The sequence below is a fragment of the Chrysochloris asiatica genome, unplaced genomic scaffold, assembly GCF_000296735.1.
Source record: "Chrysochloris asiatica unplaced genomic scaffold, ChrAsi1.0 scaffold00079, whole genome shotgun sequence".
NCBI lineage: Eukaryota > Metazoa > Chordata > Mammalia > Afrosoricida > Chrysochloridae > Chrysochloris > Chrysochloris asiatica.
In genome coordinates, this window is record NW_006408597.1 from 795,703 (window position 1) to 819,847 (window position 24,145).

General features: G+C 41.8%; 1 protein-coding gene across 1 annotated transcript in view; it reads right to left on the reverse strand.

Annotated features, from left to right (window-relative positions):
* FLVCR2 (feline leukemia virus subgroup C cellular receptor family, member 2) overlaps nucleotides 1-24,145 on the reverse strand; it is a 121,402-nt gene that overhangs the window by 45,964 nt on the left and 51,293 nt on the right. The window contains exon 2 of the mRNA XM_006865603.1: nucleotides 3,271-3,412. Within this exon, the coding sequence (XP_006865665.1) occupies nucleotides 3,271-3,412 (142 nt within the window). The remainder of the gene's footprint in view (nucleotides 1-3,270; nucleotides 3,413-24,145) is intronic.

Consider the following 24,145-nt stretch of genomic DNA (forward strand, 5'->3'; position numbering starts at 1 on the left):
ACTTTCACTCAATCCACAATAAAAACTTAAAAAAAAAGAAATGTGTAAACCTAGATGCATGGTATGTAGAGAAATACTAACTTCATATTTTGCTACTTTTGTTTAATGTTGATTTTGTAACAATATTTTTGGACTTAGCTTCATAATTTATCTTAGCTAGTAAAGGTCGCTATGGGTTGGAATCAACTCGACAGCACTTGACAACAACAACAACAACAGTAATGATGTCTGTCTTTAGTTTTTGTGTTCTTTTAAAGATCTTTATAGAACAAAATTGACAACAGCAAATCTAAGTTTAGGGAACAGTTTATCTTCATGGGGAGGAACACCTCAGAAAAGGAGGGTGAGAATTTCACAACTTGAAGAATGTAATCAATGTCACTGAATTGTACATGTAGAAATTGTTGAATTGGTGTATATTCTGCTGTGTATGTACTCAACAACAATAAAAAATTAAATACATGATTAAACATTAAAAAAAAAAAAAAAAGTAAAGGGTCAGCTACTGGACTCAAATGTACCAACAATTGTGAGGATGGTGAAAGTACCAAACAACCAGCCGGTATGTCCCTGACCTTATCATTCTTCCTTGATCTCATTTACAAGTCCCAGCTTGGTAAATTTTCCACCTCTCCAGAAACACCAATTCAGCCAGCTTTTAAAAGCCAATAAGCAGCCCTTCCTCACCCTAGATTCTAGGGAGGAAATGACGCAGAGAGGGTGGTTGAATGAGTTACATGATTCTCCAACAATTTGGTTGTGAAGGTGAGGCCAGCAAGCAGGAATGAGAACTTTCCTGCGTGAGGTGGAACTTGCAGACGTGAGGGGAAAAACCGGTTAACCTTTAGACAGGTGACTAACTGAAAATGAAAACCTCTGCCTTACTATTGCTTCAATCACCGAAGTTCATATAACATCATTCAGGTGAAAAAGAGATGCCATATGTATTAGGATATCTCAGGATTGATTGAACATACATATGGATAATAGTAATATGAGGTGGGTAGTTGGGATTAATTTGCACAGGCTAAATTATTGGTGGTTCTTTTTTTGCATTTTCTAGATTTTCCCAGGTTGTTGTTGGTTCCCATGTGGAGTTGATTCCAACTCACAGCAACACTGTTTAGAGTTCTGGAGGCTGTAAATCTTTGCAGGAGCAGAAAGCCTCATCTTTCTCCTGAGGAGCAGCTGGTGGGCTCAAACTGCCAACTTTGTGGTTTGCAGTCCAGTGTTTATCCTACAGAAGCATCACATTCCATAATGAGCATATATTATTCTTTTTAAATAAAAGTTATGGTAAAATATAGATCAAAAGGAGTCCTGTGGGTTAATGCACTGGACTGCAAAGTCGGTTTGAAATGCAAGATTGGCAGTTCAAGCTCACCAGCAGCTCCTCGGAAACCCTTTACAGGGTCACTATGAGTCAGAACCGACTCGACGACATTTGACAACAACATAGATCATAAAGATTTGCTGTTTCAACCAATGTAAATGTACAAGTCAGTGTCCTTTACCATATCTACCATGTTGTGCAACCATTGATATGATCCATTTCCAGAACAAGAATGATTTTATAACCCTAACCAGAAATCAGAGGCTTTCTGCTCCCATAAAGATTTACAGCCTCGGAGACCCTGTACAGGGTCGCTATGAGTCGGAACTGACTCCACGGCACATAACAACAGCAACAACCAGAAATCCACTGATAGTTACCTGTTCCCCCTCCTCTAATTTCTTCCTGTACTGTCTGCAGTGCATGTCAAATCCCTTTCCTCAAGTGTAAATGAGAACTCAGTCTATCATTTTATGTGTAAAGTTTATTTTTATCCAAAGTGCCTGACATGACCTTGATATTAAAACTTAATTAATCCCAAGTACTGTTTTTCTGTTCCCTCTCTTACAAGGCACAGAACTAACGAAGCCTAAACAGCCTTCTATTGGAAGACTGGGAAGGGGAAAGTAAACAAACTCAACTCTTAATCTAAGGCTAAAACTGCGTTTAGCCTGTTTGCTAAATGCACTTCACTAGAATTAATGGGTAAACTGTCGATTCCCTTGATAGCTCTTAAGATATATCACTGCACTGTGCTCATTTCAACTTCAACATCCATATGAGGCTAAAACTGGAACCGACTGGCAGATAAGTGTAATCATCTCCTGGTAATCATTGACAAATTTTTGTCTCTCTGCATTTCGTGTTCTAGATATTTCATATAAATGGAATCACACAAGAATTGATCTTCTGTGTCAGGTTTATTTCACCCATTCTAATGGTGTGGCGCTGCAGGATAAGTACTGAACCACAGGATGATGGTTCAAACCCATTCCTCAGAAACCCTATACAGGCTTGCAATGAGTTGGAACTGACTTGAAGGCACTTAACAACATTTTCAGGTTCATCTATGCTATGTATTGGAACTTCGTTTCTCTTTATGCTTGAATAATATTCCATTGTAAGTATATACCATATTTTGCTCATTCATGATGATGGACACTTGGGTTGTTTCCTCCATTTAGTTATGGTGAATAATGCTATCATGACCACTGATGATTGTTACTCTCATAATTAAAAAAAAGAGAAATTAAAAGGTGGTCCCAAAGTGTCCTCAGAAGAACCTATGACAATATGAGTGTTTGTGAATTGATTTTTGGTTTTGCTTTCAAAAATTCAAAGTATGGAGTTTGACAAGCCTAGGTTTGAATCCAATCTCTGCCACTTACCAGCTATCTAATCTTGAGTAACTGAATTTCCTACCAGCTTTATTTTCCTTTGTTATTTGGGACTGATGGAGTCCTGGTGTGGTACTGCAGGTTAATGCGCTGGACTGCAAAGTCGGTTTGAACCATAAGGTCAGCTGTTTAAGCTCACCAGCCACTCCTCGGAAACCCTATACAGGGTCGCTATGAGTTGGAACTGACTTGATGGCATTTAACAACAACCACAGGGACTGATAATAGTATCTTCACCTCATATGGATGTTGAAGTTTAAATGAGCACAGTGCAGTGATATATCTTAACAGCTATCAAGGGAATCAGCAGTTTACCCATTAATTCTAGTGAAGTGTGTTTAGGAAACAGGCTAAATACAATGAAAATCTCTACTGAGGCCCTAACAAAGTATACAGGACCAACCACCACTGTAGCCCTGTCAGCTGCTCAGCCTCTGGTTTCTGTGAATGTCCATGGCATTCTTGGGCCATGATCACAAGTGTCCCATCAAGTCAGCAGAACCCTATCCCTTCCCCATTCCAGTCCGTTAAAGACCTTACCAATGATGACAAGGATGAGAAGCAGAGTGGCCACACCTCCTATTATGTAGAACATAATGCTAATGTGGTAAGCAAGCTTGTCCTGATCTTTGATGTTGGGTACCAGAACAGGAGGGACCAAGAACCCAATTGCAATTCCAAGCTGTAAAAGACAGAGACAATCAGAAGACAACACAATTTTAAGGCGAATCCTAATAAAAAGCATATTACCTAAATTCAAGTCCTTAAAATTCAAACAGGGATTGGTGCCCCCTCTCCCTCAGCCCCAAAGAAAGAGAAAAGTTTCTTTCGATTGGCAACTCAACTCATACACATTCCCGGCCACCCCAATTCCTGTGGGGAAAAATACAGTTGAGGATCTCAATGTGAGCTGTCTCTACTTTCATTGCAAACAAATGCACCATAATTCTATATCCCCATCTCCATCAAAGATGGAGTGAAATAATATTTATTCATCTGTTTTTTTCCCATGCCACTTTAAATACTTGATTTCATTTAGCCTTTAACCTGAAGCTGATAAACTTGCTGGGGATAAAGTTTTACATGTTGCAACCCAAAGAACTTGCCTTCAACATTGTTTGATTAAAACAAGAGTTCAGAGGATATTGGCTAAGGTTTAAAGATGATCTCAGGGCAATCTTTTTGGGGGTGTTCTTGTTCTTGAGGTGAGAGTGCTTTTCACATTGCAAATAAGAAAGTTGAATTTCAATGTGTGGGTAACCCAGCAACTTACGTAGTACCTTTAGTGAGGCATCACACAGAGTTGCATAGATTTATACACACAAGACATGAGTAGATGCAAACTAGCAGTTAAAATACAAAGTCACACACCCCAACAATTCAAAACATATCTAGATTGAAGTTCAAACTCCAGTGACCTGACAGATAATGTGGCTTAAGTATTTCAGAGGTCAGAAATTCTTTGATTTAGTACTGACTGGCTGTTGAGAAACCTCAGAAAGGTCCTTTTGCCACATATGATTAAACAAAAAAACAAAAACAAAACTCAAATCATCAACTCAATTTGGACTCATGGTGACTGACCCCATGTGTGTCAGAATAGAACTGTGCTCCATAGCATTTCAGTGGCTAATTTTTAGAAGTTGATTGTTCTGCTAGCCTTCTAGCTGTCTCTGAGTGGACTCGAATCTCCAACCTTTCGATTAGTAGTTGTGCATGCTAACCATTTACACCACCCAGGGACTCTACCACACATCATACCAAAGCAGAAGTTGGAAAATGGCCTGAAAACTCAGGCAAGCAAAACAAAAACAAAACAAAACTCAGGCAAGCATCAGATTCCAAGAGTGAAGGAAGATAAGTAAGTCTTTTGTCTTGCGGTCCCATTTTTCCTTTATTATACTTGAAAGGAGTTGGAGGTAGAGGAACACCTGGCTTCTAGTCAACACTATGGCACCATTCATGAGCTGTCAGTGGGCTGGACTTCTTATTGGTTTTCCAGCCAATCTGTCAATTACAGGATGGGTACTAGTTCTCAGCTCCGAAATATTCACTAAGAGTCATCAATAGACAGGCTGTAGGGCTCTTTCCAGTACACAATCAATGAATCAAACACATCATTAAAGCATCTACTATGTGAAAAGCACTCTGCCCTCAAGAACAAGAACTTCTCCCAAAACCGTTGCCCTGAGATCATCTTTAAATCTTAAACCAGTATCCTCTGACTGCTTCTTTCAATCAATGTTGTTATTGTTAGGTGCCATCGAGTTGGCTCCAACTCCTAAAGACCCTATACACAACAGAACAAAGCACTTTCAGTTCTCACAGTTATTGTTAGCTTTGAGCACATTGCTTTGACACTATGTCAATTCATCTGATTGGAGGACTTGGATTATTTCACTGACCATTCACTTTACCAAGCATGCGGTCCTTCTCTAGATATTGGTTTCTCCTGGTAACATGTCCAAAGTATGAGAGACAAAGTCTCTCTTACTTCTAAGAGACTAATTCTCACTTCTAAGGAGCATTCTGGCTGTACTTCTTCCAGCACAAATTTGTTTGCTCTTTTGGCAGTTCATGGTACTTTCAATATTCTTCTGCAACACCATAATTCAAATGCATCGATCTTCTACAGTCTTTCTTATTCACTGTCCAACTTTCACATGCATATGAAGCTACTGAAAATACCATGGCTTGGGTTAGGCGCACCTGAGTCCTCAAACTTACTTCATTGCTCTTTAGCAATGCAATATGTTGTTTGATTTCTTGACTGCTGCTTTCATGAATGTTGATTGTGGATACAAGCAAAATGAAGTCTTTGACAACTTCATTCTTTTCTCCATTTGTTATGATGTTATTTATTGGGCTAGATGTGAGGATTTTTGCTTTTATATTGAGGCATAATCCACACTGAAGGCTGTAGTCGTTGATCTTCATCAGCAAGTATTTTAAATCCTTTTTGCTTTCAGCAAGTAAGGTTGCAGCATCTTCATAATTCAGGTTGCTAGTGAATCTTCCTCCAATCCTGATGCCACATTCTTCTTCATATAATCCAGTTTCTCAGATTATTTGTTCAGCATATAGATGAATAAGTATGGTAAAATGATACAACCCTGGCATGCAACTTCCCTGGTATTAAACTATTTCATATCCCTTTGTTCTGTTAAAACTGACTCAGTCTACATACAGCTTTCTCAAGAGCATGGCCAAGTATTCTGGAATATCCACTTTTCACAATGTTATTCATAGTTTGTTATGATCCACACAGCCAAATGCCTTTGCATAGTCAGTAAAGCATAAGTAAACATCTTTCTGGTATTCTCTGCTTTTAGCCAAGATTCATCTGACATCAGCAATGATATCCCTCATTAAACATCCTCTTCTGAATCCGGTTTGAATTTCTGACAGTTGCTTGTCAATGTATTTATTACAACCATGTTTGAATTATCTTCAGCAAAATTTTACTTGAATGTGATATTAATGATAATGTTTGATGATTTCAACATTCTGTTGGATTGCCTTTCTTTGGAATGGGCAAAAATATGGATTTCTTACGAGTGGTTAACCAGGTAGCTGTCCTCCAAATTTCTTGACATGAAAGAGGGAGGATTTCCAGCATTCTAGACATTTGTTGAAGGAGCTCTGGTAGCGTAGTGCTTACGAATCAGGCTGCAAACCTTAAGGTCAGAAGTTTGAAACTACCAGCCGCTCCATGGGAGAAAGATGAGGCTTTCTGTTCCTGTAAAGATGTACAGCTTTGGAAACCCTGTACAGAGTCGTTATGTGTCAGAACCAACTCGACGGCTCTTAACAACAACAACAACATCCATTTGTTGAAATATTTTAATTTATATTCTGTTAATTCCTGGAATCTTGTTTTTTGCCAATGCCATCAGTAAAGATTGGACTTTTTCCTTCAATGTCATCAGTTCTTGGTCATATGCTACCTCCTGAAATGGTTGAACATCAGTGAATTCTTTTTAGTACAGAGACTCTGTATATTCCTCCCATCTTTTTTCTTCTTCTTCTTCTTCTTCTTGCTTTTATGGTCTTTGTTTTTAATGTTTTATTGTGAATTATGTGATAGTTTACATGTGATTAGCTTTACATTCATTCTATTGTATATTGTTTCATTGCCTTGGTTACAATCCCCTCCATGCGTCATCAACCAACAAAAGTATACCCTGCCCTCCCCGCCCCCTCCGGTCATCAGCACACAGCCCAACTCCCTCTCTGGGTCTAGAGTCCCCAGTTGCTCCATCTCTCCACATCATCATCTCTGCCTCCAACTCTGGTGTCACTGCTTCTCTGGGTAGGGCCCCGCTCTCCACTCTTCTCCCTTGGTGGTCCCAGAGACCTCCGATCCTAGACTGCAAAGTCAATCACTCCCTTCCTTTTGCTACAAAATGTCTACCGTTACATTTCCAACCATCACAATCAGTCCTGATAATAATTATTCACTATTGTATCACAAGAGACCTACCCACATCTCCTTGCATCAGCCCCACCAAGACAAATTGGTTGGTATTCAGTGGAGATTCTATCTTCCTCCATGCCCTCTGGATCTAGGCTCCCTCTTGAAAGCTTGTAAGCCAGTCACTTCTTGCCTTTGTAGCCCCACCATTTTGGGTAGCCAATGTCCAAGTTGCCCATCCCTGACTACTCTGTGTATTGAGGGGGTGGGAATGATCCTCACTATAAAGACTTGTTCCCTTTTTTGAGCTACTGTATCAAAATTGTATCAGATAACTCTTTTTTTCCCTCTTCTTTCTTCTTCTAGTTGAGCTCTGATCATCCAGCCATTGAAACCAGGTCGAGTGGGTATTATCTGCAAATCTGGATGTTCTTATGCATATGCCCTCTCTTCTTATAATCTGGATGCTTCACTTTCCACTCTAGTCCTCTGTGGCTATGTCACTGACTCTGGCCCAGCAGTCCCCAGGTCTTGCCACACTGCTGGCCAACCAGGTCTCCACCCAGGTTCACAGGAGTCTATTGAACATTGTAGGGCTTAGCTCGCAGCTTCATTGCTGTTTTTCCCTCACTTCCCCATATTGGTGATGAATGTGTCACCAATCAGAGCGTGTATTCCCATTGAGTCTTAGTCTTGGAAGGGGGTTTGCCCTGAGAGGACCTGACTACTTGCCTTGATGTCTCCCGGGCGAGCAACTTGATTGTTCTTGTAGTAATCAGTCAAACTGACGTTATTGTTTTGTATTTTTCTGTCGGTCTTTCTTTCAAAAAACATCTTCTGTTCTTCTAGACACTGCAGGATGGTCTACTTGTCCTTTCCAGTAGAAATTTCCCACCTCAGAAGATTCTGGATGGGATTCAGGATTCCATCTATGATATTATGTAATGCAGAGACTCTGCAGGAAGCCTTCTTCACTGGGCAAGATGTAGCCCCATTTTAGCTACAGGCAGAAGATGGACTTACAAGCTTTCTATGGTGATATTTCTGTCTATTACTTTCTCTCCCCCTCCAGTGTCTATTTTATAATATAATGCAAGGAAAACCAAGATTCAGAAGACAGCCAAGCATCTTAACATTATTTCCCCCCTTTTGCACATTCTAACCATGTCCCAATCCCTGTATCCCAAAGCCCTGTTGTTCCAAGGTTGGGCAAACATCATTATTTACCTCTGTCCCACTTAGCCCATGCAAACCTGACTAATTGTTTTCCCATCTGCCTTGTTCTTCTATTCCTCTCCCCCTTCTTGTATATTGCCCCAAATTATCCTTGTCTATTCTCTACCCTGTCCTCCCTTCCTTCACCCCAGCCTCCCACATCCCAGTAACCAGTAAAGAATCCGCCCCCCCCCCTTTAGTATGGGTTCTTTCCCTTAGTCTTTTACAGTAGTGGTCCTATGCAGTATTTCTCCTTTTGCGACTGACTAATATCACTCAACATAATGTTCTCAAGGTTCATCCATGTTATGTGATAGCTTACAGCTTCCTTGTTGTTCTTCAGGGTAGCATAATATTCCATTATGTGTATGTACCACAGTTTGTTTATCCATTCTTCAGTTGATGGGCACTTAGGCTGTCTCCATTTTTTTGCTATTGTAAATAGTGCAGCTATGAACATTGGTGTGCATATATCTACTCATGTTATGGCTCATCTTTCTTGCTCTCATCTTCTTTTGATGCTTCATGTCTCACTCAGTATTTTGCCCATAGAATTCTTCAATATTGAAAGTTGGGGCTTGAATTTTTTTCCTCAGCTCTTTCAGCTTGACACATGCTGAGTGTGTTCTTCCGTTTTGGTTTGCTAACCCCAGGTCTTTGCACATACATTTGACTTTGTCTTCTTTAGTTGTCCTTTGAAACTTTCTGTTCAGCTCTTTTACTTCATCTATTAACTTTTTCAGTCTGAAATTAATCAAACATGCTATCACGATGCTTTCATAATTACTGGCCATTGGAATGCAAAAGTTAGAAACCAAGAGGAAGAACCTGTAGTTGCAAAAAATGGCCTTGGTGATGAAATGATGCTGGAGATCAAGTGCTATATATATATATATATTCCCCCCACCCCAAGTTTTGAAGTTTGTAAGACCAACAATTTACTCACTGCAAACACCTTTTATCAATAACATAAATGGTGACTACACAGCTGGACATCATCAGGTGGAATCAAACTGATTGTATCTGTGGGAAGAGATGATAGAAAAGCTCAATATCATCCACCAAAACAAGTCTATGACAGACTATGGAACAGACTATCAACTGATCAGATGCAAGTTCAGGCTGATGCTGAAGAAAATTAAAACAAGTTCAAGAGAGCCAAATTGTGACCTTGAGTATATCCCACCTGAATTTAGAGATCATCTCAAGAACAGATCTGATGCATTAGACACTAATGACTGAAGACCAGAAGAGTTGTGGGATGACATCAAAAACATCATAAAAGAAGAAAGCAAAAAAAAAGTCATTAAAAACAACAACACAGAAAGCCAAGCCAGATTCAGAAGAGGTCATGGAATGCGGGCTATCATTGCTGTCATCAGATGGATCTTGAATGAAAGCAGAGGACACCAGAAAGATGTTTACTTGTGTTTTATTGACGCAAAGGCATTAGACTGTGTGGATAACAAACTATGGATAACATTTCAAAAAATGGGAATTCCGCAATACTCATGAGGAGCTTGTACATAGACCAAGAGGCAGTCATAAGAACAGAACAAGGGAATACTGCATAGTTTAAAATGAGGAAATGTGTGCATCAGGGTTATATCCTTTCACCATATTTGTTCAATCTGTATGTTGATCAAATCATCAGAGAAGCTGGACTGTATGAAGAACATCAGGATTGGAGGAAAGTTCATAACAAGCTGTGATATGCAGATGACACAACCTTACTTGCTAAAAGTAAAAAGAACTAGAGACACTTACTGAGAAAGATTTTAAAATTCAGCATTCAGTATGGGTTACAACTAAATGTAAATAAACAAAATTTCTCACAACTGGACCAATAAACAATGCCATAATAAATTGAGAAAAGATTGAAATTGTCAAGAATTTCCTTTTTCTTGGATCCACAACCAACGCTCATGGAAGTCAGCAGTCAAGAAATCAAAAGATGTATTGCACTGGTCAAATCTGCTGCAAATGGACTCTTTACCATCATAAAGAGCAAAGATGTCACTTGAGGACTCAGGTATACCTCATCCAAGCTCTGGTACTTTTTATCACCTCACATGCATGAGAAAGTTTGACAATAAATAAGGAAGCCTGGAGAAGAATTGATGCATTCAGATTATAGTGTTCAGAAAGAACATTGAAAGTTCTGTGGACTGCCAGAAGAATAAACAATTCTGTCTTGGAAGGACAGCTAGAATGCCCCTTTGGAAATGTTATCAGGAGGGACCAGTATCTGGAAAAGTACATCATGCGTGGTAGAGGGTCAGCAAAGAAAGAGGAAGACCCTCATTGAGATGGACTTCACAGTGGCTGCAACTATGGGCTCAAATGTAACAATACTTGTGAGGATGGTTATGCACAAGGTTGCTATGAGTCGGCGCTAACTTAATGGCACCTACAGCAACTTTACAATAAAAGGGGGGTAAAAAAAAGAGAGAAACAACAAATGTTCAGCACCTTGCCCAAGAGAGAACAGAAGAGCCGGGATATCCTAACCTAGGTCTGTGTCTCTAAAATCCTCACTCACATAGCTGCCTTCCATGAAAAGTCTCTGTGATGGGGTCAACAAAGATGTCAGTGTTTCCATCCAATTGAGTTCCACTTCTAGGGTAAAAGCCAGAGGACCTGGAGTCCAGCTCAGCGCACGATTAATTCAAAGAGATAGGAAGGAGCATGACCCTTCAGTAGGGAATGGGAAGCACTGAAAACTGTTGCTGAATGGTTTTGACTTGCCTTTTGTCCCTGTATTTGTTCTCATTTTAGTATTGTTAGCAAAACATAAAATGCATCAATATAAGTTCTCAAACCAAGGCACAGTCTCGGCTCTTCAGGAATTTTTAAATGAATGTTTTTATTAAAATAGTAATTGTTGTTAAATGTTTTGGAGTCAGTTCCGACTCATAGTGACCCTGTATAGGGTTTCCGAGGAGCAGCTGGTAGGTTTGAACTGCAGCGATTAGCAGTTTAGTGCTTATCCTACAGTGCCACACCCAGATTCCTTTAAAGTAGTAATTTTTGTTGTTAAGAGCTGTTGAGTCAACTCTGCCTCATAGTGACCCTGTACAGGGTTTCTGAGGAACAGCTGGTGGGTTTGAACCACCAACATTGTGGTTCACAGTCCAGTGCTTATCCTACAGTGCAACACCAAGAGTCCAAACACCTTTGTTATTGTTGTTATCATTGAGTTGGCTCAGACTCATAGTGACCCTATATAGGGTTTCCAAGGAGTGGTTGGTGGGTTTGAACTGCTGACCTTGTGGTTCGAAGTCTAGTGGTGCTCTAAACACTTTTACTGAGGTATAATTCACATATCATACAATCCACTCATCTTAAGTAGATAGATCAGTGGGTTTTGATGTTGTCAAGTGCCTTCGAGTCGGTTCTGATTCATAGTGACCCTGTACAGGCTTTCCAAGGAGCTGCTGGTGGGTTTGAACTGCCAACTTTGCATTTAGCAGTGCAGTGCTTATTTGCATGTCCCATAGCTGTATTTCCCAAACTTATCTGATGACCCACCCATGTGAATATGTGACCCTCTGGACTGAATCACAGCACATTGATGTGCTTTGGCTTACTTAATATTGCTGCAAATTTAATGTGCAGCAATCCTCATCACTTATCAAAGGTATCGGACATTTGACATGGGCCTGAGCAGAGACCATTGGAAAACGTGACCTGGTCCCTTTCTGCTTAGAAGTTTTCAGCAACTTCCACTTGCTTTTAAGTTAGGGGCAAAAATCCTAAACAGAGTCCACAAAGTTGTACACTCAGGATCTGTCTGTCCTGCCCTGGTCTTCTACTTGATCCTTTGATACGCAGCCACATTGGTCTCCTTTCTCTCTGTGGAGTGTCCAAAGCCTCCAAGTGCCCAGGACTGCTGGGTCTTTGTACGAGCCCCTCTGCCCTTTCTGCCCTTTTCACCTACTGTATGCAGACATCCTTCAGTCGGAGTGTAAGTCCTCAGGGGAGCCTTTTTGATCCCTCACATGGCCAAGTTGTCAAATAGGTCATTTCAGCTGTGTATGATGATTCAATTAACATCTGTCCCACCAATCAGACTATAAGCTCCATAGGAGGAAAGGACTCATTTAACTCACTTCTCTAGAGCCTACCCACAATATTAATCACAGGGAAAATGTATGGAGGAGTCCCTGGGTTCATGTACTAGCTGAAAGGTAGGCAGTTTAAACCCACCCTCAGAACACAGGCCTGGCCAATTGCTCTGAAAAGTCGCAGCTTTAAAACCCTATGGAGCAGTTCTACTCTGCACAGGTGAGTCCCATGCGTTAGACTGCAGGGTAATTAACCACATGGAGCACCACAAATAATCCTCACAATCCCAGAAAGGGTGGATCTAACATTGTTCCAATGGTTAAATGAAATTAAAATGGAGTCATGTGACTGACAAAATGGCATTGACCGTCAAGTGGGGACAAACCAAAAACCAAGTCCTCTGCCACTGAGTAGATTCTGACTCATAGAGATCCTATTGGACAGAGGAGAACTGTTCTATAGGGTTTCCGAGCCTGTAAATCTTTATGGAAATAGTCTCCTCTTTCTCTCATGGAAGAGCTGGTAGATTTGAACCGTCAACCTTGTGGCTTAACCTACAGTGTCACCAGCCCCTGTAACGTGTCTTTATAAAAAACTTAAGTCTATGATTGTAAGGGCTGGAAATGTAAAGGTAGACATTTTGTAGCAAGGAGGAGAGTGATTAACTTTGCAGTCTAGGAGCGGAGGTCCCTAGGACCATCAATCGAGAAGAGCGGAGAGTGGGACCCTACCCAGAGAAGCAGTGATGCTTGAGATGGAGGCAGAGATGATGACGTGGAGAGATGGAGCAGCTGGGGACTTGAGACCCAGAGAGGGACAGGGGCTGTGTGCTCATGACCGGGGGGGGAGGCTTGTAGGATATACCCTTTAATTAGTTGATGATGCATGGAGGGGATTGTAACCATGGCAATGAAATGATATACAATAAGATGAACGTAAAACTAATGTTCTCTCAAGTAAACTATAACATAATTCACAATAAAACATTAAAAAAGAAAACTTAAGTCTACCTTTCCTGTATATCAGACAATTTCCATTGACCAATGAAATCCTGATAGTGTATCCTGTAATAAATTGTAAAAGCCAATCAGAAATACACTTCCTTACTTCTGTGTTTTGTTTTTGTTTTTTCAATAAAGCCAGTCACTTCTGATACTTTGTGGATTACCTTTCCACATGTGGTTTAGTACTACCTGATTCTTGAATCTTCTGTCCAAATAAACCTCATCTAATAATTTTATTATTGACTCAGTTTCTTTTGACACGATTTTGCAGGTGATGCAGCTGGAGGGCAGGGATGTTAAGTAATTTGAGCCAGGTTGCATGGCTATAGAAACAGATGAAATTTGTCCACATAGCAGTTGTGAATCCAGAGCCTGCAAGTGTAACCACTATGGTTTGTTGTTGTTGTTGTTAAATGTCGTTGGGTTGGTTCTGACCCATAGTAACCCTGTATAAGATTTACAAAGAGCAGTTGGTGAGCTTGAACCATCGACCTTGTGGTTCAAACCAACTTTGCAGTCCATCACATTAACCTAAAGTGCCACACCAGGACTCCACTTTACTTCCCCTCAAAAGAACGTGGTTCAACAACAAACATAATTAATGAAGGGGTGGATAGGCAACCTGGGAAACTCAAATTTCATTTTCTCTTGTAACTCAAGGGTGACATCTCAATGCTGCCGCAATGCCAGTGGTCATAAGCAAATGTCACAGTTAAAAACAGGTCTGTGCATCCTGAGAAGACAGAGCCACACCTGAAGGATGACAGGTAGAAGTCACACTTTGTGTACAGTGTCACTTGTCATTCTGGCTCAAGCATTTCACAAAGTCAAGAAGATAAAAACCAGAACCCATCAAGTTGTAGCTGGGATATGATCTTCACACTTGACTCTTCCATCCTGCCTTTAAGACTTAAACTCAAAAATCACCCATCACACAACACATGTGTGATAGTGGTCCTGAGACCCTCAGAACCACTGTTCCCATGGTTATTCCTATGGCGAGTGAATGCCTCCTAGGTGCAAAGCATGCTACTGAATAGTCCATGGTTCTCAAACACGGCTCTGAGTGAGAAGGCTGGAGAAGCCTGGCCCACCAAGCTGCCCTCTCAAATCCTGCTTGGTCATGGGTCAGAATGTGCCCTATCAAGGGAGGATTTCAAGGCTTCTGCAAAAGGTTCTGTGTCAATACTATGTGTGGGCTTCGACCCAAATGGCATAGGGTCAGAATAACTATTGTTCATCTGAGTCCTTTGCTAGGGTCCTATTCACCTCACCTTCCTGACTCTTCCTGTTAGGAGGTGGTGACGTCAGCAAACAAGTTCCTACTCACCTAACCTCATTCCTCCTCTGCAGGCAGACCATACTGAGTGTACCTCAGTTCCAGGACTGCGACCCCATTGGTTCCAGTCAATGAGCAAGCTCATGCCTTTCCCTGGGCTCAGTCATTGGGTCAGGATGGTCACATGCTGAGGATAAGCAATGTTCCAATGGGTCAGCTGCTTTCCCTGCAACAGAATTCAGGACTCTAAGGCCTACATTAAATGTGGTCTCCTCATGATTGAATCTTGGGTTCACTTTGATCATCAAGGGGTTCATGTCCACACTGTACTCTCTATTTTAAGAGGATCCCTTCACCTTTCCTAATTTACCCTTAACATCCTGGGAGGCACCATCACTCTTGTGCTTAAGAGCTCAGACTCTGAGGTCAGAAAGATTTGCCTCTGAATCAAGGTGTTGTTGGCAAAGGGTATTGAATATACCATAAACTACATACTTCGGACATATCGTCAGGAGGGACCAGTCACTGGAGAAGGATATGATGTTTGGTAAGGTAGAGGGTCAGAGAAAAAAAGGAAGACCACAATGAGATGGATTGGCCAAGTGGCAGCATCGATGGACTCAAGCGTGGCAACAGTAGTATGGTTGGCCCAGGATTGGGCAGTGTTTCGTTCTGCTGTGCATAAGGTTACTACGAGTTGGTACCAACTTGATGGCACCTAACAACAACAACAACTGGTAGCATAGTAGTTATGAATCGGGCTGCTAACCTCAGGGTCAGCAGTTCGAAACTACCAACTGTTCCATGGGAGAAAGATGAAGCTTTCTGCTCCTATAAAGATTTATAGCCTTGGAAACCCTGTACAGGGTCACTATGAGTTGGAACCTACTCCATGGCTCATAACCACCACCACCAACACCACCTGCAGAATGAACACATCTGTCTTGGATGAAATACAGCAGATGTTCCTTAGAAGCAAGATGACGAAACTTTGTCTATATACTTTGGAAATTATTATCTGAAAGAGACCAATCCCTGGAGAAGGACATCATGCTTGATATACTAGAAGGCCAGTGAAAAAGAGGAAGTCCCCCTCCAATGAGATGGCTTGACACAGTGGTTGAAAACTGGACTCAAACTTCGGAACAATTGTGAGGTTGACACAGGACCAGGTAGTGTTCCATTCTGTTGTACACAGGGCCCCTATGAGTCATAATTGACTTGACAACTCCTACAAACAGCAACAACATGCAGATGAAAGCTGGATAATGAATAAGGAAGACCTAAAAAAAGTACTGACACATTTGAATTACGGTATTGGCAAAAAACCATGGAATACATCATGGACTGCCAGATTGGCAAACTCATCTGTCTTGGAAGAATGCTCATTACAAGTGAGGATAGTGAGACTTTGTCTCATGTACTTTGGGTAAGTTAGCAGGAGGGCAGTTCCTGGAGAAGGGTATCATGTTTGGTAAAGTAGAGGGTTAATGAAAAAGAGAATGACCCTCAGTGAGCTAGATTTAACACAATATCTGCAACGAAGTGTTCAAACATAGCAACGATTGTGTCTTGTTCTGTTGTAAATGAGGTTGCTATGAGTGGGAATTGACTCAAAGGCACCTAAACACAAACAACAGATACACACCATCAAAGGTCTTTTATGAAGATTAATCTGAAGATAATGTTTATAGGACATGACAGTTTAGAGCATAGGAGATGTTAGAAAACTTAAGCTATCAAGACAGATGTCTTAGTGATCTAGTGCTGCCATAACAGAAGGACCACAGTGGATGCCTTCAACAAACAGAAATTTCTCTCTCACCCAGTTTAGGAGCTACAAGTCCAAACTCAGGTGTCAATTCAAGGGAAAGCTTTCTCTCTTGGTTGGCTCTGGGGAAACGTCTTTGTCTCTTCTGAGTTTTTGTCTCCAAGTGATCTTCATGTAGCTTGGCATGTCTCTTCCTCATCTTGGCTTAGATTTAGCATGCTTGTTTAATCTCTTTTATATCTCAGAAGAAATTCCCTTAATCTATACTCTACATTAAGGAGCTCTGGTGGCGTAATGGTTATGAATCTGTCTGCTTAGCTAACCTCCAGGTCAGTGGTTCAAAACGACCGTCTGTTCTATGGGAGAAAGATGAGGCTTTTTGCTCCTGTAAAGATCTACAGACTCAGAAATCCTGTACAGGGTCGTTATGAGTCAGAACCGACTCCATGGCACACCACCACCACCACCACCATGTTGTTGTTGTTGTTGTGAAGTGCTGTCAAGTCGATTCCGACACATACATTCTGAGGAGCAGCTGGTGAGCTTGAACCGCCGACCTTGCAGTTCAAACAGCTTTGCAGTCTGGCGCATTAACCCACACTAATTCTGCCTTATTAACATACCAAAGATAAACCATTCTCCAATGGAATTATAACCTTAACCATAGGCATTGCTGTGGTTGTTCTGACTCATAGTGACCTTTTACAGGGTTTCTGAGGAGCAGCTGGTGGGTTTCAACTACCAACTTTGTGGTTTGCAGTCCAGTGCTGATACTACAGTGCCACAAAAGCAGCTGGTAAATGGCAAAATTAAAGTGAAGGCCTCGTCAAAGAAAGCCACCTTTGGACTTATGGAGGGGACTCAACGGGGGTTGTGGGGCTGAGTCTGTGACTGTCCAAGCAGAGGCCAAATTGGCTGCTAAGCCACTGAAATGCTAAAGAACTGAAAACACAGAGCTTGAATTGAACTGTGAGAAGGAGCCCCCACCTGCCCAGGAATACCAGACTACTCCTAGGAAACTGCTGAGGTCAGCAATAATGGTGCAGGTAAAGCCGGCTCATGTGACTATTTCTGAAATTCCCAAATCCAAGCCCTTGGCTTCTTTTGAAAATCTTAACTCATAACTAAGAAGGCAACAGGCCTTCAGGAACAAAAATACCCCCACTGATTTAGGAAACATTCATTTAGAAAGGGGTTTATAGATTTAAAAGCCTAAACTTAGGTCTCTAAGAACTTAGGAAGCAGAGTGATAGTTGGTCAACTCCAGCTTTCTCAACCACTGGGTTTGTCCACTAACCCGTGGTTATGCTGGTGCCTAGCACTACCTGGGTTTCCCTTTAGGAGAATGAAGAAAAAGCGGCTACTGAAATTAGCATTGCCCATAGGATAAGCACGTGACCTCAAGGTAGGTTTGAACTGCAAGGTTGGTGGTTCAACTCATTAGCCGCTCCTTGGAAACCCTATACAGCGTGGTTATGAATTGGAACCGATTTGATGACACACAACAGCAACAACAGTCATTGAGTAAGTATGGTGCTGTAGGATAAGCATTCAACTGCAAGGTCGGCTGTTCAAACTCATCATCCTCTCCTTGGAAACCCTAGATAGGGTTGCAATAAATTGGAACCAACTTGATGACACTTAACAACAACAACACTGAAGGAGTCCTGGTGGGTGATGCAGTGGGGTAAGCATTGGGTTGCTAACTGAGAGGTTGTCAGTTCAAACCCACCAGCTGCTCCGAGGGAGAAAGATGAGGCTATCTGTACCAGGAATGATTTACAGTCTCAGAAACCCTAAGGAGCAGTTCTACTTTGTCCTATGGGGTCGTCATGAGTTGGACTCAACTCAGTGGTGGTGGGTTTGATTTGGGTTTGGTACAGTCATTGATTACTAAAGAAGAAAAGAATAGCAATAAATGCTGCTAGTTATAACTGTGTTCACCATACAATAAGCACTGTCCTAAACACTATTGTTGTTGTTAAGTACCGTGGAGTCGCTTCCAACACATAGTGACCCTGCACAGGGTTTCTGAGGCTGTAAATCTTTATGGGAGTAGAAAGCCTTATCTTTCTCCCAAAACTCTGTAGTGTATGTATATTAACTCTTTCAATCCCTATTTGAAAGTATAGGAAACTGGTATTTAAACAGCATTTTGCTCAAGGTCACAGAACTAAGAAGTAATGGGACTGGACTTTAAACCCTAGGTCATCTATCTGCACTAGAGTTTGTACTTGTAACCATTATTCTTAAATCTCACATCTTGATTAGAAACACCTACTATGTGCTAGACAGTGTGTGCTACAGGGGTTTTCATATGGTCTTGTGTTTAATCCCTCTCAACAGTCTCCTGAATTTGCCATCAATATCTCTAGTTTTGATTTAAGAGATGAAAAATCATCTGTAATTTGTCTGTGGCCACCCAGTTTCTAATGAAAGTTCAAACCCAAGGCTGTCTAACTCCAAAGTCCTTGATGAACAAGGTGAATTTCACAGAAGGATGAATGCCCACAAGAGTGGAAAATTCTTCCGGTCTTCAGTGCTCTATTCTGTAATTCAAACACTCTATGCTGCAATTCAAATTCAAGTTTGGAGGAAATGATGCTAAGAGTTTCTAGCTACATCGTCTCTTTTCCACTGAATCATGACCTATGGACTTCTTGTTGTTATGTAATGCTTAGTTTTTAGTTGTTGTTGCTTAGTGTAGACAGTTGTCTCTCCAGCTAGACTGGCAGCAGCTTGACTCACACTTCCTTACGCCACCATCCTTTCTGCTCCTACTCCAGCATGATGCCAAGAACAGTGATGTCTTTCAGAAGGAAAAGATAACTCTTGGGACTCTGCAGCCCAAACCTAAGCCAATAATTTCTAGTCTTCTCTACAGCCAACAATGTAGGCACAGTAACAATTTTCTGTCCTGCAAGAATTAACCCCCACAAGAGGTAGAATTGTATCAAGACCTCAAATTTGGGGCTCCCTGAAATCAGTCATTGAGGCCACTAGAATGAGTACTGATCAACTTCCCATCCTCAAGCCTGAATTTGTTTATTGAACACCTACTTCGTCCTGGTGTGGTGTCAGAGGATAAGCACTTGACCTCAAGGTTGGTTTGAACTGTAAGATCGGCGGTTCAAACTCATCAGCTGCTCCTTGGAAGCCTTATACAAAGTTGTTATGAGTCAGAACTAACTCTACAGCACTTAACAACAACAACAATTACATCTTAAGCACAATAATAAAAGGGAAGGAGACAGCAGATACCAGATGAAGTATTCACTGTTACCATAATTGGAATCTACCTAATATACCTTGATTTTTTAAAAAATTAGCTTTATCTTTGTTGTTTTTGATCTTGTGGTCAGAGCAGATATACCCTAAACAGTAAGGAGAGGAGAAGCTAAATTTCAGGGAGGGGTTTGATAAAGGGCTTTTTACTTTCATTTATTTCAGCTGTGCCCCGATATTTATGCCTGTTTTCAGTCATCAACTCAGGAGTGTCCTATTTTGTGGGTTGAGCTTTTCCTTTGAAATTACCCTCATGGTAAAATCTGCAAAGGGTCCATCTATTTTGAGAGCAGAAGTAAAACCTTCTCAGCCTTCCCTTTCACCAAAGCCCAAATCACTGTTGGTGTCAACATGAAAAGATCCCTCTGTGCCCAAGGCTGGTGACCACAGGCTCACAGAACTTCCCCAGTGACTCAGCTGAGAAACAGGGAAAACTGAGTGGGTGCCTTAGCAACCACCAGACCAGAAGAGAACATAGACAGCAGACCTGTCTCCAAATACGGTATCCAGAGAATTTTTCACACCTGACATAGGCAATGTGCAAATGAAAACACCCCAAAAAAGTAGAAATGCCTGCTTTGTAACATTTAACAAGCTGTCACCCTTCAAATGAGTCTATGTGACAATAAGTATTTCTAATCCTCCTAAACTCTATATCTGGCCAGATTGACCATCTTCCCATTCAGAGTTCTGGTGGTAAAACTCTGACCCAGCAAGTTACTCATAGCAGGCCTTAGAAAGTTATTGCTCAACGGATGGTCATGAACAAGAACAAGTTCCTCTTACTTGGGTGTGTACTTTCAGATAAAGAGTGGGCTCCAGGGGCCTTTTTCCTAAGAAGTCAACTTCATAAATTAACTAATATCCTGCCTCATGATTCCAGAGGGAAAGATGGAGAGAGAGAAAAATTCTAAGTCTTGTACCTGGAAAACCATGAGACACACGTGTCTAATGTCATGCCAAGAGATCAGTACCAGCTGGCCTAGCCCTACTATTTAGGGAGTTACTCAGGGATGTACTTAGGCAAAAAATGCCTCCCAATATTCTGCTATTCCGCAGGAGAAAGATGAGGCTTTCTGCTCCCGTAAAGATTTACAGCCTCGGAAATCCTGTAGAGGGTCGCTATGAGTCAGAACCAACTCCACGGCACATAACAACAACAACAACAATATTCTGCTATGATGTCACCTCCTACATTGCCACCATTCCAAAACTACTAACCTCACTGCCATCGAGTGGATTCTGACTCACAGCAACTCTATATAGGGTTTCCAAGACTGCAAATCTTTACAGAAGCAGAAAGCCTCATGCTTCTCTGAAGAGCAGTTTTGACTTCCTAACCTTGTGGTTGTTGTTGTTGTTGTTAGGTGCCATCGAGTCGGTACTGACTCACAGAGACCTTATGCACAGCAGAACGAAACACTGCCCGATCCTGTGCCAACCTCACTACTGTTGCCACGCTTGAGTCCATGGATGCTGCCACTTGGCTAATGCATCTCATTGGGCAGCCCAATAACGTTCTATAGGGCCACCATTATTGTTGTTAAGGGCCCTTGAGTCGGTTCGAACTCATGGTGACCCTGTGCAGGGTTTCTAAGGAGAGGTTAGTAAATTTGAAGCTCCAACTTTGAGGTCAGCAATCAAGTAAGTGTTTATCCAACAGCACCACACCAAGGCTCCGTTAAATAGTTGGTTTAGAGTCTAATCTTATTTTCCTTAAATGTAAACTCTACAAGAGCAGGGATCTTATCTTTCCCATTCACTGCTACCTCCCCAGAGCTTAGAATGTTGGCAGATTAGGTGTTCAATAAATATTTGTTCAATTAAGCCTGTCATGCATTGTCTCCAAAAAACAAACATATGATAAACCAAGAATACGAGAGTCTTCTTCTAATGGCTCTTATTTGGCACATTATCTGCTGCGTAGGGGAAACACAGATAAGATGGCAGGAAGGGATGTAATCCGGAACAAACAGGATTCAATAACAGAATACAGCATAAAGATTGGATGACCAGAGATCTGTGAGGGTTATCTGCAATGGATGTGTGCAAAATAAGGTGGGGCATTCTAGTAGAAGTCAGAGGACTTTTAAAAATTTTCATTATGGTAAAATACACACAAAAACTTAACCATTTTTTAAATTGCACAATTAAGTAGGACTAAATTCATTCATAGAGTCCTGGTGTGTCACTCTGGGTTAATGTGCTCGATTGAAAGGTCGGTTTGAACTGCAAGGTCGGCAGTTCAAGCTCACTGGCCACTCCTCAGAAACCCTATACTGGGTTGCTGAGTCAGAACTGACTCCAGTGCTAATAACAACAACAACAAGTTCATTCACGAGGATCCTGGTTGTACAGTGGGTTAAGTGATGAGCTGCTAACCACAAGGGTGACAGTTCAGACCTACCAGCCACTCTGGAAGGAAGACGAAGCTATCTGCTCCCATAAAGATCAAAAGTCTTGAAAACCCTACACGTTGTTGTTGTTCTGTGCTGTGGAGTCGGTTCCGACTCAGAGGGACCCTGTACAGTGTTTCCGAGGCTGTAAATCTTTACGGGAGCAGAAAGCCTCATCTTTCTCCTGTGGAACAGCTGGTAGTGTCGAACTTCTGACCGTGAGATTAGCAGCCCGATTCGTAACCACTACACTACCAGAGCTCCTTTGAAAACCCTAGAGAGCAGTTCTAAGCTGTCCTCTAGGGTCACTACTAGTCGGAATTGACTCGATGACAGTGGGTCTTGGGTTTTTAAGTTCATTCATAAAGTTGTGCAATCAACACCACTGTCTCAAGGCCATGGATGTGTGTTGGGTAGCACAAGAATCCAGGGCCACTTATTACTTCAGTACCTTCTACCCTGAGATAATGGGAACTCTTTTCCCTAAACAGAGAAAGACAGAGACTTGCCAGGGAGAAAATGCAACATCTTCACAAGGACTTCATAGGGCTCTTCAAACCACCATTCATCCCTGTTGACCACTGCTGCTTGCTAACTGAGGGGCCCCAGAGAGAATGTGGTACGATCCCATTCTCACAAGACCTTAAAAAGAACACTTCTCACTCTTGGACCCAACCTCCTGATGTTGCTATTTTTGGTTAGCTGCCACTGAACCGGTTCTGGACTTGTGCACATTGGAATGAAACACTGCCACGCCCTACACCATCCCCATGGTTGCACTGTTGTGGCTGATTTTTGGAAGTCCAGGGCCAACCCTTTCTTTGTAATCCATCTTAGTCTGGAAGCTCTGCCTATATTTGTTCGGTATCATAGTAACACATAAGCTTCCACTGACAGACGGTGGTTGTTGTACACAAGGAGTACTAACCAGGGCTCACAGCTGGTCTTCCACTAACCCAATGCTCTTAAGCGATCCTGTGATGGTGGTGGTGGTGGTCATGGTGGTGGTCTATACCCTGGATTCGGTTCTGATGTGTAATGACCCTGCAGGACAGTGTAAAACTGCTCAGGAGACTTTCAAAGACTGTAATCTCTATGGAAACAGACTGCCACAGTGGCTGGGGGATTCAAACTGCTGACCTTCCAGTTAGCAGCTGATCATTCAATCACTGCAACAACAGGGTTCCTTGCGTCTCTAACCACTAAAAACCGAACCAAACCCACTGCCATCAAGTGGATTCGGATTCGTAACGGCAATACAGCAGACAAAATAGAAATGACCCTTAACGGGTTTCGAGACTAAATCTTTATGAAAACAGATACCCTCATCTTTCTCCCATGGAGTGACTGGTGGGTTTGAACCATTGACTTTGCAGTTAGCAGTCCAATGCTTAGCCCAATGCCTAGCCAAATGCCACCAGGGCTACTTAGATCTCCCACAGTGGGATCAGTTCTGGGCACGTGTCCCACGTCACTTCCTGCATTGACATACAGAGTTAACAGCTGCTTCTTGCCATTCATTGGCAAAAGGCCCTTCTGTCTCAAGTTGTGGGCTTCCTGGAATCAAAAGGAACCGGATTCCAAAGACTTAGATCAGCAAATGCCTCTTCTCTTTACTGATGAAATGAATCCAGAAGCTTCAGGAATGAGAATGACAGCCAAAGATGACCCATGCCTCCTCTGAACAAAGAGCTAGCTGTAAAGGTAAGACTAGTGCCTATAAACGGAGGGTGTGGCTGTAAGTTCAATGTTGCTCTTCATGAGAAAGAAGGGACAAGGCTGTGTGCACAAGGAAGCTCTTTCACTCTCCTGTCAAGGGCCAAGTTCAGAGTCTTTTTTTTTGTTTTTCCTCCTTTAAGGCCAGGAAAGGACATTTCTTGAAAATTCATTTGCATAGTCTCACACAGGTGTCAAAGCACTTATACACCCAGCATTTTATCAGAGCTCCCATACAACCAGTGAGATCAAGAGCAGGAGGCAGGC